Below are 18067 nucleotides of genomic sequence, written 5' to 3' on the forward strand. Positions count from 1 at the left end.
AGGTAATAGAGCGACATTGGTATTATACGGCTAAGAGGAGAGCATCTAAGAAAGCAAAGCTGAAATATTTAAGAGGGTGCCGAAATGCAAGATAGACAGGTGCTGTCTTTACTGGCCTTGGTAAAATTCTTTTGGTTTTAAGGAGTATTGCTAAAAGGTTAATCTAGATAAATATGGTGGTATTCTATGACTTGACATTATATTTAGTGTTTGAACTGTATTTTTTTAAAGGACTGATTTTTTTATTTTTGGTAAATACCATCTAAATGTTTTTCTCTTTCCTCCCTCTCTCCCTTTCTCCTTCCTTCCTTCCTTTCTACTTGCAGCTCCTCAGAGAAATTTTGAAATTGCCTTCAAGATGTTTGACTTGAATGGAGATGGAGAGGTAGACATGGAGGAGTTTGAACAGGCAAGTTGTCCTGGAGAGTTTCTTTAAATACATTAATATTTAAACCATTTTCATGTGCCTTGGAGTTATTTCGGCCTTAGTCAGTATACTCAGATGCTATCCAATTTTTGAAGTACCTCATATGTCATTTTTCAAAATTATTTTACTTCTAACAAGTAGGGTTTTTTTGTTGTTGTTGGTTTTTGCTCTAAACATAAGGAATTATTTGAACATATGATTAAGAGCAAGATTGCTCTGCTTTCCCAAAATTAATTAGACTATAATGCTGAGAGGCTAGGCTAAGTTATGGATATTCAATCATATGTTCAGTCAACATTTATCAAACAGCTCCTTTGTGCCAGGCAGTTCCAGAATACAAGGATAAATGACATGTTCTGAAATTATTTCCATAAGAGAAGGAAAAATGGTACCATGCCTTTGACTGTAGCAGGTTCCAGCCAAAGATGTGTGTAGTTTCTTCTGAATCCTAGGAAGAGATTACATTTCCAAAATAAAACTTCTGTCATTGGAGGGATATGGTACCTCTCCAGATATAATTATTATGATTTTCAAAAGTAGTTTCAAAACAAAAAGTACCTATGTAGAAGACAACATTTTTGTACTCAAAATGAGGAGAGGAGTTAAAAAGAAAGGGTGGGGAGAGACTATCAGGTATAGTGTATCTTTAAAATAAAAAATGCACAGAGACAAATATTTCAAAATACCTGAAGACATTTATTCAAATTTGTACCCTGTGTCCATCATATATCATAAGTACACACAATCTACTTATAATTAGTATTATATTGCTTCACATAAAATGTAGAATTTACAACCATATAGTTCCATTTATCCCTTCTCCATTTTTTTCTGCTATAGTTGTCCTGTGTGATACATCTGCATCCAGTAGTCCTCCTTTATCTATGGAGAAAATGTTCCAGGACCCTTAGTGAATGCCTGATACTTTGGATAGTACTGAACTCTGTATATACGATGTTTTTCTTAAATATACATACACTTTATGGCTTCTCTTTGGCATATCCACATTGTCAACATCACTACTCTTGTGCTTTGGGGCCATAATTAAGTAAAATAAGGGTTACTTGAACGCAAGCATTTCAATACCATGACAGGTCATCTAGTAATCGAGATGGTTACTAAATGACTAATAAGCAAGTAACATATGTAATGTGGATATCCTGGACAAAGGGATGATTCACATCCCAAGCGGGATGGAGCGGGCTGGCAAGAGATTTTCATCACACTACCCAGAACAGCATGCAATTTAAAACTAATGAATTGTTTATTTCCGGAATTTTTTATTTAGTATTTTCAGCCTATGATTGACTATGGGGAACTGAAACCACAGAAAGTGAAACCGCAGATAAGCGGGGGCTGCTGTAGATTATAAACCCCATAATACATTATAATTTTTGCTTTGATAGCATTTTTTAAAGAAAATAAGAGAAAAAATAGTCTGTTATATTTACTCACATATTTACCATTTCTGAAGCCTTTCATTTAATTCTTCCTGAAAACCCTAGTTTCCATCGGTATCATTTCCCTTCAGTTGGAAAACTTTCTTTAGCATTTCTTGTAGTGCATGTACATCTGTTGATGATGAATTAATTTATGTCATCATTATTTTTGGAAAGAAATTCTAGAGATAGAGTTCTAAATCTAGGTGTAAAATTCTCAGTTATTGTTTCACTACTTCTGATTCCTTCTGATGAATAGTCACCGGTTATTTGAATCACTGTTTCCCCTCTGTAATATATTGTTTTTCTCTGTCTGCTTTCCAAATTTCCTCTTTATCTTTGAGTTCTAGAAATTTGATTTTGATATGTCTCAGTGAGATTTTCTTTGTATTTATCCTTCTTGGTTTTTGGTGAGCTATTTGTATCTATGAATTTGTGCTTTTTATCAAATTTGAGACGTTTCTGGTCTTTATTTCTTTAATCTTTTTTTTTTTTTTTACTTGGTCCCATTCTCTCTCACTTCTCTTTTTGGGACTCCAGTAACACAAAAGTTAGACCACTGCCTCACAAATCTATGAAGCTTTGTTTATTATTTTTTCAGTCTTTTCTCTCTACTTCCAGACTGTATGATTTCTATTGATTTATCTTCATTTTCACTGACTCTTTCTTCAGTCATAGCATCTCTACTGTTAAGCCAATAAATTTTTATTTCAGATGAGCCAAATTTTACCATTTCTTCATGTGTCAAGTAATTTTGGATTGTAATCTGGTATTATAAATGACATGTTATAGACTCTAGATTTGATTATAGCCCTCTAAAGAGTATTAATGTTTTGTTTTGTTTTAGTGGGCTATTAGCTCAACTGAATTTGCCTGGAGTTTATATACAGAATTTGAGGCTTCTCTCTGGATTTCTCCTTTCCAGGATTTCCCCCTCATTTTCCAACAGTTGTAGTTGCCCCAAATTCTGTCCTTTGTTTTTTCAAGCCAGAAAAATTGAAGACACCAATCCTCCTGATGCAGACTGGGGACTTCCTTGAGACTGAAAGCTTTGTAATGTGGGAAACTCACCCAATGCTATTTCCTTCTTCCGAGTCTCAGCTCCTCTCCAATATCCACCCATAATCATGCTCCAGTGCCTTCAGTTTAGTTGTTTGGTGTATTTTGTCTATAATGTGTTATTGTCATCTCAGGGAGGATTGGCCTGAAAGGAGCTACTTAGGCATTCCCAAAAGCGGATTAAGGACTGTTTAGTATTAAATGTTAAGAGAGGGCTTCAGACAGGCCTACAAAGCAGGAAGGAGAGAGATAAAAATGGGAGAGGGAGAGAAAGAAGGGATAAAAATAAAATATAAAAAGAAAAAATGCGGTTTTGAGATAGCCTCAGAAATTACTTAGGATACCCCTCAGGAGCAAAATTGCCATGACTTCCTTACTCCTATTATAGACACTAAACTCTAGATTTGAATTTAGGGCACATGGGTCTGAGTTTTGGCATTATTGCTGGCATGCTGAATGATTTGGGGCAGTCACATCACCATTCTATTCACTTGTCATAGAAGGGAATGCTAATTCTGTCTGATGTGATCCTTTGATAACTGGCCTTATTAACCTGATATAACTTATAATATTGATCATAGGGAAGTTTGATGTAAAAACTCTTTAGAAGAAAATCAAAAAGTAATTATAAGGCAGCTCATGAGTGAACAGCTCTCAGAAGTTTCTCTACTTCATCTTCATACATTTTACTTTCTTAGGAAATACAATAATTTATTAAGTTAAGTACACTAGACTTTCAAACATTCAGACTTTGCTCTGATTTCCCAGGTAAACAGGTATTTTCTTGACGGTGTATCTGTCAAGCTTATAAAAAAGTTAAAGCAGAACCAGTATGAGGACATCTCACATTTCATCATCATGTATCTTCAAAGTTAATGTTGCATGAGCAAACTAATAGCTAATACTACTCTTTTATTCATTTTTTTCCAAAATTAGTTTGATCATGCATAAGCACAAATTACTAAAAAGGGTTTATCAACTGTAAAGTGAGTTTTCTCTGACCTTTCTATCATGTAGATTTTTTTTTTAACCATTTCATAGTGAATCATAAAACAAAACTAAGCTAGCAAAAGATACCAACTGTTAGGGCTACATTCACCCAAGCCATAAGAGAAATTTTTTTAATATAAAAGTATGAGAAGTAATAGCTATCAGTGTGATCCAGAGATCATGTTTTATATTTCTCATGATTTCTCCACAACATGACTAGTTGAGTTGATATGTTTTGATTTTCATGTGATACCCTTAACAAGTTGTCTAAATATAAATATTTTAAGAAAATATATCCCAACTGACAAATTCTAAGAGAACAATCTCTCTCCCCTCTCAAAATCTAGTGATATATACTTTTTTAAAAAGTTTTTAATGAAAGAACACTTAAAGTTAGCAATAGTTTACACATAATTGTGACAATATTTGGACTCTCTTGTTATTAATCATTAATGAAAATGCTATAGCATTAGTTAATTTTCCCTAATCACTTACACACATACTCTCAGCAATAAACTTTTGAAGCTAATGTTTACAGTTTTTACAATAGGAAGGATATAAGCTGTAATATTTATAGCCACAGGCAAAATTTAAATCATGGCAGGTCCTGACATCCAGGCTAAATACTGGTTCACTGCTATTAGAAAATCCTTCAGTTCTCACACTTAGATAAAATGAATTGTGTATTACCTTCAAATAGAAGTATTTTTTCTAATTAGCCTGTATTTCCATTTAAAGTCTAAAAGACTTCAACTTAAATAATTTTAAAATTAATTGTATACCTGTCTTTCAAGTCTCCACGTGCCTGAAAAACAAGTGTCAACCAATCTTATTTACATGATAAAACATGAACCCAGAAAAAAATCATAATCGAAAGCATTTATGGTATTAACCTAGAGCTATGAGGAGACTTAGAAATAATGTACTCTGTGAAATTTTCCAGTGAGAAAAGTATGGCTTAAGGAGGTTAAATGACTTGCATAAATTCTGTTTTCACTGCACAGCAGCAGATTCAAACTCCATGTCTCCTGACTCCCTATCTCGTTTCTTTCCGTTATATTGTTCCACCCTTTATAGAGCCAGAGACTTTTAAATTATCTTAAATAAATCTTTTTTATGGTTATAGGTAATAGATAAATAAAAGCCATTTAACCATGGTAAATTTATTGTTATAAAACATTAAGTTTCTAAGTGTTATACTTTTCTAATTTGGCAATTTAAACATTACCAACAAGGCTATATTTTTGTATTGTAAGGTAGTTTTATTATTTATCCTTACATATCCCAATTTTAATTCTTGAGAATAGCTTGAGGGTTATTTTATTTTGATTTTTTGGGTTTTGGGTTTTTTGTTTGTTTGTTTGTTTTTAGCTTGTAAAGAGGTAGAAAAGATTGCAATAACTAGTGAAAAAAAATTACAGCAATTAGAGACTTACCTCAAAAAGCTCTCTATTTAGGCCACAGTTGCTAGTCCCAAAAGTTATCCTTTCTCAGAAATCTCATTTAAAACTTCTCAAAAATTAAACTCATTCTCCATGTTTTCTTTGAGAATTATTTCATACCTACTTTGTATTTCATGTATCATTCTAATAAATATGTTCTCTCTCTTAGATGTTAAGTATGTGGGTATATCTGTGCTGCCCCTTGTCATAATTAGAGAGTCAGTAGTGACATGTGAAATTTTTCAGTCTCCTGAGATATTATTTTAGTTTTGTGAGAGAGGTATTGAACCTCTAAAAAAATGCATATTATTTTCTGAAGAAAGATGTTTAAGAGTGTCCCAATTTTACAGATATCAGGCATTTTTATTAGAATCATGATTCTGCTACTTGCTAGCTACTTGACCTTGAGCAAGTTATTTAACTCCATGTGCCTCAAGTTCCTTATCTGTAAAATAAGAATAATCATAGGACTTAACCTCCTAGGATTATTGTCAGCATTAAAAGAAAGAATTGTAGTATAGTGTAGGGAAAAAATAGTTAATAGTCAATTATTGTTCTTATTTTTCTCTCTTTTTCCACTTTGTAATGTTTTTCTGGATGGGGGTTTGCTTTTCTTTTAGGTTCAGAGCATCATTCGCTCCCAAACCAGTATGGGTATGCGTCACAGAGATCGTCCTACTACCGGTAACACCCTCAAGTCTGGCCTGTGTTCAGCCCTTACAACCTACTTTTTTGGAGCTGACCTCAAGGGGAAGCTAACAATCAAAAACTTCCTTGAATTTCAGCGTAAACTTCAGCACGATGTTCTGAAGCTAGAGGTAGGTAGAAGTTCTTTGAATTTCAGAAGATCAGGGCACTGTCCATCACATATGCACATAGAGCCACTGGTTTGGGAAGGCATGCATTATAGGCCTTCTTTCAGTCTGCCGCCAACTGTGAGAACCGATTGCTTTGAAACTTATCAGTGATCTACAGTCTGACAGCAGGTAGGAAATAACATGTTCTATGAAAATGTCTTGGTGTAAGGTAGTTCTGGGCCTGAAAGCAAACACATTTAAATTGAAAATCTTAGTTGTCTTGAGATACGCAGTCTAAGGAAAAAGAAATGCAGGAGTCAGAACAGTTCTCAACCTGAGCATGACTCCCCAGTTTTATGTATATTGTGTAGAAGGCACCAGGTGGTGGAGATGAGGGGAGATCCTACTTAACTCAAATGAGACAGTTTGAAAAATCACAACTGAATTCCCAATATAATGAGAACACTCATTATAAAAAAAAAAAAAAAAACCTCTTAATTACTCATGCTCTATAAGAGAAGTAAAAGTACAAATAATACTAAAATTCAGATCAGACTTCGAAATGTGCTTTTGTACTTGTTTTTGGAAATGGTGTAACTGATAGTCAAAAAATTTACCTCAAAAAAAAAGCAAAGCAGTGGATCTCTACAATTCAGCCTTCTTGAGGAGGCTCTTGTAGCCTCTGTGATAGGAGATATACATATATAAAATAATGAGATATATATAAAATACAGATTTTTACATGTACATGAGAACTCCCATAGGAACATGGAAAACTCAAAGAAATGGCTAGGCATAAGTGTTTATATGCTGGGTCGAACAAAGAGGGGCAACTTACCTTTATGAAGTTTGCATACTTATCACCAGAGAAGGGGAAGGAAATTCAAGAGAAATCTGTACAAACAGACCTTTTTAAAATAATTCTTATCTTCCTTTAGTCTTCCCATTTATTTTAGTTACTTTTCCACAATTGCTTCTCTTTGTTTCTTTCCTGCTGATAGAGAGAGGGCATCTTTCACATAAGAGTTTTATTTCCTGCTTTCAGGAGTCTGACAATTTTTGTATAAGAGTTGGTATGTATTGGATTCTGGAAATATGCCTTGGCCCCTAGTATGCATACTTAGAGTGACCTTCTTTGGAAATGTTATAACATAACCTGGAAATGTAAATTACTTAACTATTATTTATGTAATTACAATATAACACAGAGTATAGATCCATAAAATATAGTTAGAGAATAAAGCACAAGCTAGAATGGTACTTTTAACAAACTTTAAACAACAATACAGGATCATCGAGAGCATGGAGCAGGTTCCAGGTCCACAATCTAACCTTAACACCCATTCCTGGACACACAAGTGGCAGTATTAAGAGAGAGAGCATGGGACTTTTGTCTTTCATCCTGAGATGCTATCAAGCTAAAAACCCACTAACAATAGATTCCCAATGAGGTAGAATATTATAAAGCAAATTAGGGATTTTATACATATGTACCCATACATAGCTTATACCCAAATGAAGAAGAAAGGATATCTAATAGACAGTTATATCTAAGCTACTTATTGTAGAAAGTCCTCTTGTATTTGACGTTGACTTAGGATCATCTGTATGTAGGCTTTGGGCCAAGAGGTACCAAGACTGTTCTGTTTGCTAGTCAGCAATTCCTCATGTAAGGGGACCAACAGACTCTTTTGTGAAAGAACACAGCCTAACATGTAATAAATATTCTACAAATGTTTATTAATCCAATTTCATTCTTTTCCATATAATAGTATAGGTCTAGTGAATAAGTGACTCCTTACAAATAACACTCATTTTTAAAGCTTTATGAATCAGTATTGTGTCTTCCCACCTAGATTTGTAATTCTTTGAGAAGATGTAAATAGCAGAAAGAGCACATGCTTTGGTATTCCATAATAAAACCTTGGTTAAAATTTTGTTTCTACCACTTACTGGCTGTGTGACATTTGATTTATTCTCCCAGAGCCTAGCTTCTCTTTTGTAAGACAGGGCAATGTTTAAGTGAGATGTCATTTCTTATGGGCTGAATTGTGTTCTTCCAGAAATCTTATGTTGAAGCTCTAATCCCCAATACCTCAGAATGTAGCTGTACTTGGAGATAGGGCCTTTAAAGAGGTGGTTAAATTAAAATGAGGCCTTTAGGGTGGGCACTAATCCAGTCTTACTGGTGTCCTTATAAGAAGGAGCGATTTGGACACACAAAAAGACACCAGGAGTACACATGCACTGAGGGACAACCATGTGAGCAGACTGCAAGAGGGCAGCCAACTACAAGTCAAGGAGACATGCCTTGGAGGAAACCAACTCTACCTAGACCTTGATCTTGGATTCCCAGCCTCTAGAACCGTGAAAAAATTAATTTCTGTTGTTTAAATTACCCATTTGGTGGTATTTTGTTATAGCAGCCCTAGCACACTAATACAGTGGTATATGCTTAACACAACCTGGCATGTACTGTGCCTTTAATAAGTATTCTTTTACATTCTCTTGTATACCCTCTACCACTTGGTATGGCAATTGGCATATAGTAGGCACTTAAACAGGTCATCTCAGTTGAATGACTGAGAGACCTTTCATTTTGAAATAGTTTTTTAATAAAACAAATGGAAAATGGAGCAATTTTTGTTTTTATGAAACACTTTTCATTTTTCTTTTCAAAGTTTGAGTAATATCTCCCCTCGTTAAGTATGAAAAACAATATCATCATCATAGCCAAGAGGAGAATGGAAATGATTTATAGTAACTTTCATATGGTTCTTATAATTCCATTATTCTATCTCTTACTAGTTTTATTTCTTATTTACGTTAAAATTCCGATCAAAGAGATTTATTGTTCCATTTAGTTTTTTCTGTCTTTTTCTCACCACAGTTTTGAGAGTGAAGAAAACACTATTTATCTGTCAAATTTAATTTTCAGAGGGGTCATGAAAGAGGGAAAAGTCCATACATTTATCTAGTGCCTGCTATGAGCCAGGCAGTTTATGTGTATTACATGCTTTTTGTTTGTTTGTTTGTTTTAATTCTTGCCAACCTTATTGGTTTTAGTGGTATTATACCTGTGTCACAGATGTAGAAACTGAAAGATAAAAGTCACAGAGCTTTTAAATGGTTGAGCCAGAATTCCAACTCAGTATTTCAGAATGTATTATTTTTTATTCTTTATCTGGTTGTTATTTTAGTCTGGGATGAGGTTTCAGTGTATGACTTACTTGGAGCTCTAAAGAAAAACAAAATGTTCTGAATTTTAGGAACAGGAAAAGACCAAATTTCTTGAAAAACTGTAGTCTACCTTTTACAGCACCAACTTTTCCTAGTTTCTTTGCCTCTTCCTCAAGTTGAGTGTTATGATTAAGAAGAAATATACTGTTTTTGTGCGTGTTTATAAAGTACTACCTAAATTAGTCATTTCTTTTCATAAGAATCATTAGCTTGTTATATATTTTTTAAATGTTGTAATGCTCTTAATTTTGGGCAGATTTGTTTTATTCTACCCTTATTTCTCTCTTTGGGAACTCAAGAAATATAGGTTTGAAGGAATAACTTAAGAATACATAATTGGTTTTTAAAAATACCTTTTGAGGTTATTAAAAATTCCATCTGAGGCTACCAAGAACTATTGAGTTGAGTTTCTTGGAGACAGGTGCCAAGTCTAATTCCAATTAACATATTCATTGATTTCTTGAGGGCTACCACAAGTAAGATGTCAGTCAAAATGAAAGGTAATAGAAAATTCTTTGAAAGATTATGATTAATTTTAATTTGGGGGGAGAGGAGGGAAATGACATAAAAATGTCATTATGTCAAAGAAAAGCAAAAACTAATTTATACAAGAAAGAAGAAGCCAGCTCTAGAATATACAACAAAGAAACTGAAATAGTATCATCTTCCATCCAGTCTGTAGTATTATCTTTTTGTAAGTTGTGGAATTCATATGTTTATTACATAACTAATCAGATTATCACACTTTAAAAAGGCATGACTATCAGTTATCTGAAGACAAATGAGGCATAGTTTAAAGGCTAACCGTGACTCTTTTATTCTCAGTCTTTAAGAAAAAAATATTAAAATTAACGAGATTTGTTCAGTCAGGAGGAAGGGGAAAGGGGGGCCTAAAATACTATGCTAATTATTCTCTTCTGTCATTAAGAGCAGGGTAAAAAATAAGAGGGGTAATTTAAGTTTAATATTAAGGAACTTAAAAAAGTTATAACCATAATCACATAATTAAAAGTACCTATGGAAATTCCAGAATCACCTTTCCTTTTACATCATTAAGCTGACATCTTTGTACTCAGCTCTTTTCCTGGCCAAAAAAATTGTGGGAAAGGAGATCAAAAGACAAAAACTTTCAATAAAACACTTTCTGCAACTAGAACAGTCTTGACAACATGGATTTATTTTTATTTTAATAGCAAGTTTTTTTTGGGGGGGGGGTTTTCTGGGAAACTGACTCTTATTGCTTAAACTCAAAGGTGAAATTTGACTGACATTTGATTTAATTAAAGTTAAAAGTGAAGTTTAAATATGTTCGATGAGATTTCCTTTTGTTTTATTCTCCCACCTTTGCCTCTGCAAAGCAGAATGTGGACAGTGATAAATCTATAATTTTTTATTCCATCCTTAGGTGTTTTCAGCTTGAATTTTCCAAAAATAATTAAAAGGTTTATTAAAGAATACTTATCTCTGTCAGGTATTTATAACTTTAAAGATCCATGTATATGTTTAAGGGTTTTTTTAAAAAATCATTTAAAAAATAACAGTCCTCACTATAGAAAAATTATAACTTTAATATATGGTTACAATAATAAAATTCTTTTATGAATTCATTTTTTTCTATAAAATTTAAAATATTTAATCAACATGAACTGTTTTATCCTTGTAAAAATTTGACAAGGAAAGGCCATAACAAGCATTATTTTCCCAAATGTAAAAAAAAAGGGAAAAAAAGGAATCTGTTACTTTCACCATATAAAACATTTTTATTTTTTGCTTCTTTCTAGTTCTTTCTTTTGATCCTTTTATTTATTTCTTAAATCCAGATATTTGTTTATCCTATAAAAATTAACAAATTGGATCAGTAACGTGATCCATCCAACCTATTAGTCTTTCTTTGCCTGAGACATAAAGGGATATTCTGGGAAATAATCATTTTAAAAATAGAAATGGGATTGAAAATTGGTACAGCCGCTGTGGAAAACAGTCCAGAGGTTCTCCCAAAAATTAATAATGGAACTACCTTTGACTTAGCAATTGTACTTCTGGGTATTTATTCAAAGAAAATCAAAACACTAATTTGTAAAGCTCTATGCACCCCTTTGTTCACGATGGTGCTATTCACAATAGCCAAGATATGGAAGTAACCTAAATGCCCATCAATAGATGATTGGATAAAGAAATTATGGTTCATATATACAACAGCATGTTACTCAGCTATAAAAAAAAAAATGAAATCCTACTATTTGCATTGACATAGATGGACCTAGAGGTTATTATGCTGAATGAAATAGACAGAAAAAGATAAATACCATATGATTTCACTTATGTGTGAAATCTAAAGAACCAAAGGAACCAATTAAATGAAAATAGACTCACAAATACAAAGGATAGTCTGGTGACTGCCAGAAAGGAGGAGATTGGTGAGGGGCTGAGAGAAAAAGGTGAAGGATTGAAGAAGTACAAATTAGTAGTTAACAGTTATCACAGAGATATAAAGTACAGCATAGGGAATATAGTCAATAGTATTGTCATGGGTGTGTGTAGACCCCAGGTGGGTGATAGAGTAATCAGGGGATCATTTCATAAACTATGTAAATGTAACCAATGCACTGCATACCTAAAACTAATTTTTAAAAAGACAAATATTAAAAGACGGGCATTAATTTATGATGGTAGTGATCAGACATTTTGTAAACCAGCGCTGATTCTTTAAAGCTTTTAAGTTTAATAATGGAAACTTGAAATAAAAATTTAATGTTCTTCAACAATTCTTTATAAGTCAGTCACCCATGACCTGATATCAGCTAATATATTTTTTTCTCTGTACCACACATTGTGATGTAGGTCTAATATCGTACCCTAATAAGACCAAGTTAGCTCTCTCAGGGTGAATTAGTCTGACAAGGAGTTACGTCAAAACCAAAGACAAACTCTGATTTAATATCTAGCAAATTCCTTTACACCCTCTATCTCAAGTTTGCTATCTTTTGTGGCTTAGAGGTTCTCTGGCTATAGAATCAGACTGAAAACACGATATGTGGTAGAATGTCCATGGTGATATAAATCTCCTTTGATGTTGTAAATGCAACCTTGATTATTATTTTGTTAAAAGTATTACAGAACAGTGCTGTTTTGTTTCATATCTTTAGGAGAATGAAGAAGTTTTCAAGGTGATAACGTTGTTGCTTAAAATATTGATCTAGACATCATTTTTAAAAGGCATCAATTAATACTTCTGAACGTGACCTTCCAGATTGATCAATAAAGGGCAAAACACTGTTAGAAATTGATATTTTTCTTTGATTTGCAGATAGCTTTGCAATTCCAAAGTCAATGACATTAGTGATACATTGACAATCTTCAGGATTTTCCCATCATCAAATATCTTTAATTTTAAATTCTAAGTTAATTTTAAACTAGCCACAAGAAAAAGGAGAATGAATCATAAAGATTTGATCTTTCATGGAAATTTTTCCTCATTCTTTCATTCAAATAGTCTTATCAACTATTCTTTAGTCAAACTCAGGTGCTTTTTAACTTATGAATGAGCTGTGTACCAATATATCTAAAGTTCAGAGGTTAATTATTTAGAATTCAGAATACAGTGATAATTTTTTCAGTTGGACATACAACAGAATATTTAACTTAGAATATAGTTGGAATGCAATGTAGTAATATGAAAGAAGACAATTGCACATTTTACAGTTCAGTGTTTATACATACTCTTCTAGCTGCAGCAGTCTGTAGGTATAGTCCTCTAGTAGTATCAAGTGTTTTAACAAATATTTGAGTACATGTGACATAATAAAATACTAGCCAACATTTTTGAGAGTTTAGCATGAGCCAGGCATTATTCTAAGGGCTTTATATACATTATTTCATTTAATCTTCACAGTGCTAGAGGTCAGTATTATAATTATCCACTTTTAACAAGTGAGAAAACTAAGACACAAAGAGGTTAAGTAACTTTGCCATGGTCTCACACATAATAAAGGAGGAGCCGACCTTTGATTCTAGACAAGCTGCTTCTAGATTATGCTATTAACTATTAATTTACATTAGTTTTCCAGGAGTTGTGCTAAAGATACAAAGATGAACAAAACTGTCTCTGCTTCAGAGAAGCTTATAAAAGTGAGATGAACGAACCAGAAATTCTTGCAGTGTTATAAGTACATCACTGGAGATGTCTTATGATGCAGTGAGGATATAAGAGGAGACATGTAAATCCTTCCGTGAAGCAGAGGGCAAAAGACTGCTCAGGGAAGTTTTCCCAGAGATGGCAATATTTGAGTCAGCTCTAACTTTGATATTCATTCTGTCGAAAGAATGAAGTGGTTAATTTTCATTTACTCTTTCTTCTGGTTGAAGGATAGATGAGAAGAGGCAAGGGAGCACTGAGTGGCACTGGGACTGGAGCCAGGAGAGGATGACAGAGAAAATGACCTTTCTTATCAAGTGTATCCCAAACCAGGTTTAAGTTAATGTGTTGCCTAGATGTCATCATGTCTGTAAAGGGACACTGTGCCCTCAAGTTTGGGACTGCTGAGATCATTAAGAAACAGATGAAAAGTAGGGGGAAGGATAAGAGAAGAGAAACATCTCCAGATTACTCAAATTCTAACTATGCCTTTAGGCAGATCAAATTCGGCCTCTAAATCGGACTTAGAATAAAGGTTGATCTAAATGATGTCTAAGGTATCTAAGTAGGTCTTTTCATTTTTATCCTCTTATAACCACCTTTAGCTGCAGATACCTTTCAGAATTACGGGCCTTGGAATTTATGGACATTTTAAAACAAAGAATGGGGCTTTAAAGAATGACAGCTGTGCTAATAAGTGGAAAGAAGCTTATTTGTCTTTTTTTTTTTCCTTTTAACTAATTTGACTTCAACTAACTATAGCAGACCTAATTTTTTCCACCCCTCTCAGGAAAAAATGGAGACTTTAAAAATAGCTTTATCCTCTAGCCTGCCATACAACCTTAGGAGTCTAAGGAGCCTAGACAATGTCTTAGGAACCAGAGCCAGCTTTGCACTAATTTGTGAATTAATAATGTATTACAGCCTGTTGAATTCAGACTCTGGGTAGATGCTACTTTAAGGGTCATATATTCTATCAAGTTATTATCCTGAATTCAGTTAACAGTATATTAATGATTTTTTGTCAAATCTTTCATTTCTTGTTTTTCTTATTATAATAGAATACCTTTTCTCCCTTCCCACCCATGTTCTCCTTATTTGTGTTGTATCAGTCTACTACAACATTAGCATGACTGTTTTTTTCTTATTACAGCTACTTGGACTAATGAAATAAAAACTACTTCAGTGAAATTTTTTAGCATTAAAATAAGCTTCTTCAAATAAAGGGATGCCAAAAAATGTTTTTGAGATGCCCCTTTATTAGTCTTTCCTTAACATCTGATAGCCTATCCAGCTAGCAGAAAAATAAAAGCCAAAAATGTTTTACTAAGTTTTATAGTCATTTTTTGACTAATAAATTTGAATAATTAAATCTTTAGGTATATACCAAGTATTTTGTTAGGCACTGGATATATGAAAGCAAGTAGACCCTGGTGCCTGAATTTAAGTAGTAACAATCAGACTGGGAAGCTAGACAGTTATTACTGTACAGGAAGAAAAGTACAATTAAGGTCTCCATGGATTCGATACACAATAAATATTTGTTAAAAGAATAGTCAGGATACACTACTGTTATTTGGATTTTTTAAAAATCGATCCGAATTTGAATTTTACCTTTTCGACTTTGGGAGCATTAATTTCTTTACATGTGCAATTAAGATAATATCTACCTCACAGAGTTGTAAGGAGGACTTTCCAAGATAATAAATTACCCAGCGCAATGCCTGGCACCCATGATGCACTCTAGGAGGGTTCATCCATTTATTCATTCGTTCATGGTCATCCATTAGTGATTTTGGTGTTCAGCTTCAGGCTGTTCCACAGGGCACCCTCCCAGAGACTATTGGTGTCTCCTGCACGTCTTTCTTTCTTTTTTTAAATATTTTTTATTTTTCAGTTATAGTTGTCATACAATATTATATTAGTTTCAGGTGTACAACATAGTGATTAGATACCTATATAACTTACAAGTGATCACCTCAATAAATCTAGTACCCTTCTGGCACCATACATAGTTATTACAATATTATTGGCTATATTCCTTATGCTATCCTTGAGGATTCCATGACTATTTTCTAACTACCAGTTTGTAGTTCTTAATTCCCTACCCCCTTTTTCACTAACCCCTGCAATGCCCCTCCCAACTGGTAACCCTCAGAATGTTCTCTATATCTATGAGTTTGTTTCTGTTTTTGTTTATTTTGTTCTTTTGATTCCACATGTATGTGCAACCATGTGGCATTTGTCTTCCTCTATCTGACTTACTCTACCCAGCACAACATGGTCTAGGTCCATCATGAAATATACTTTTCCATCCCCTTACTTTTTACTTTAATCTGAAGTGAGTCTCTTATAGGCAGCCTATGTAGGGGGCTTGTTTTCTCATCCATTCAGCCACCCTATCTTTTGATTGGAGCATTTAATTCTCTTTTCATTTGAAGTACTTGTTGATAGATACGTAGTTATTGCCATTCTTTATTCAGATTTTTGGTACATAATTTTTTCTTCTTCTTGAAGAAGTCCCTCCAACATTTCCTGTTAACTGGGTTGGTGGGGATGGACTCCTTTAGCTTACTCTTGTCTGAGAAGCTCTTTCTCTGTCCTTCAATGCTAAATAGTAGCTTCAGTGGGTGGAGTAATCTTGGTTGTAGGTTTGGGTTTTCAACACTTTGAATGTTTTGTGCCAAGCCCTTCTGACCTGCAAAGTTTCTGTTAAGAAATCAGCTGACAGTCTTATTGGGGCTCTCTTGTATATAACTAATTGCTTTTCTCTTGCTGCTTTTAAGATTCTCTCTGTATTTAACCTTTGGCATTTTAATTATGTGTCTTGGTGTGGGCTTCTTTGAGTTCATCTTGTTTGGGACTCTCTGAGCTTCCTGGGGTTGTACATCCCATTTTCTTCACCAGATTAGGGAAGTTTTCCATCATTTCTTCAAATAGGCTTTCAATTTCTTTCTCTCTTCTTCTGGTACCCCTATGATGCAAATGTTGTTACACTTGATGTTGTACCAGAAGCTCCTTAAACTATCTTCATTTTTTTTCTTCTTCTTTTTTATTGTTGTTCTGGTTGGGTGTCCTCTGCTACCCCATCCTCTATGTTGCTTATTTGATGACCCTCCGCTTCAGCCACTCTGTTGATTCCCTCTACGATACTCTTCATCTCAGCTATTGTATTCTTCATTTCTGACTGGTTCCAGATTATGTTCTCTGTCTCCATTTTTATGTTTTCTATCTCCTTGTTAAAGTTCTTACTGGGTTCATCTACTCTTCCCCTAAATTCCTTGAGCATCCTGATAACCAATGTTTAAACTCTGCATCTGGTAGATTGCTTGTCTCCATTTTGTTGAGTTCTATGTCTGGAACTTTGTTCTGTTATTTCATGTGGGACATGCTTCTTTGTCTCCTCATTTTGGCTGCCTCTCTGTGTCTGTTTCTATGTATTAGGTAGAGCTCCTAAGTCTCTCAGTCTCAGTAGTATGGCTTTATGTAGAAGGTGTGCTCTGGGACCCAGTGGCACTGTCCTGGGAGGGATCCAGCTGCAGGCCAAGTTCAGCCACATCCTGTGCATCTCCAGGGCCACCTGTTAAGAGTCACTGAAGCAATCCACAGATGGCTACCCGCCTACCGAGCTTATAGGTGTCTCAATGGCCAAGCCAGGTACCAAGGCCGACTGCCACTAATATGGGGCTCGGGGCTTGGGGCTATAAGAGGTTCAAAACACACTAAAGCCAAATGGTGCTTCTTTGGGTTTTGTGATCCTTTGAGAGATTTTAGGAAAGTCTGCAGCAAGAGCCAGGTCAGGCTGTTTACATGGAATAAACCACTGGAAGCACCTTGGGCGAATGCACAAGTTGGGAGAGACGGAGTCTCAGAGTCCTCTGGGTGGAGTGACCTATAGTATCTAGGTTGAAGGCAACTCAGATAGGGCAGCACCTGAGTCCACAGGCTGGAAACAGGGAGGGTTCAACAAAGGTACAAGATATGGAAGCAACCTAAATGCCCATCAAGAGATGATTGGCTAAAGAAATTATGGTTCATATATACAATGGAATATTACTCAACCATTAAAAAAAAGAAATCCTATCATTTGCAATGACATGGATGGACCTAGAAGCTATTATGCTAAGTGAAATAAGTTAGAGAAAGATAGGTATCATATGATTTCATATGCAGTATCTAAGGAACAAAAAGAACAAACTAATCAAAAACAAACCCACAAATGTAGTGGACAATTTGGTGATGGACAGAGGGGAAAGGGTTTGGGAGGCTGGGAAAATGGGGTGAAGGGTTAAAGAAGTACAAATTAGTAGCTGATAGTTGGGCACAGGGAGCATGGAAGAGGAAATGTAGTTAGCATTAATATGATGGCTAAGTGGAGGGCCAGGTAAGGGAGGGAGCAATTGAGGGGGATAGCTTTATGAACATTATAGATGTCTAACTAATGTACTGTATACTTGAAACTAAATAAATAAACTTATTTTTAAAATGGAAGAAAAAAAAGGAACAGTGGATACTGCCAACACTTCTGTTCATGAGAA

The 18067-nt window shown here is 34.4% G+C and overlaps 1 protein-coding gene across 4 annotated transcripts in view; it reads left to right on the top strand.

The window, feature by feature from the left end:
• Positions 1 to 18067, top strand: part of MICU1 (mitochondrial calcium uptake 1) — a 183148-nt gene that overhangs the window by 106072 nt on the left and 59009 nt on the right. For all 4 annotated transcript variants that reach the window (XM_036223805.1, XM_016162281.2, XM_016162283.2 and 1 more), the window contains 2 exons: positions 327 to 409; positions 5978 to 6175. In XM_036223805.1, the coding sequence (XP_036079698.1) occupies positions 327 to 409; positions 5978 to 6175 (281 nt within the window). The remainder of the gene's footprint in view (positions 1 to 326; positions 410 to 5977; positions 6176 to 18067) is intronic.

The sequence above is a fragment of the Rousettus aegyptiacus genome, unplaced genomic scaffold (assembly GCF_014176215.1).
Source record: "Rousettus aegyptiacus isolate mRouAeg1 unplaced genomic scaffold, mRouAeg1.p scaffold_m13_p_6, whole genome shotgun sequence".
In the NCBI taxonomy this organism is placed as follows: domain Eukaryota; kingdom Metazoa; phylum Chordata; class Mammalia; order Chiroptera; family Pteropodidae; genus Rousettus; species Rousettus aegyptiacus.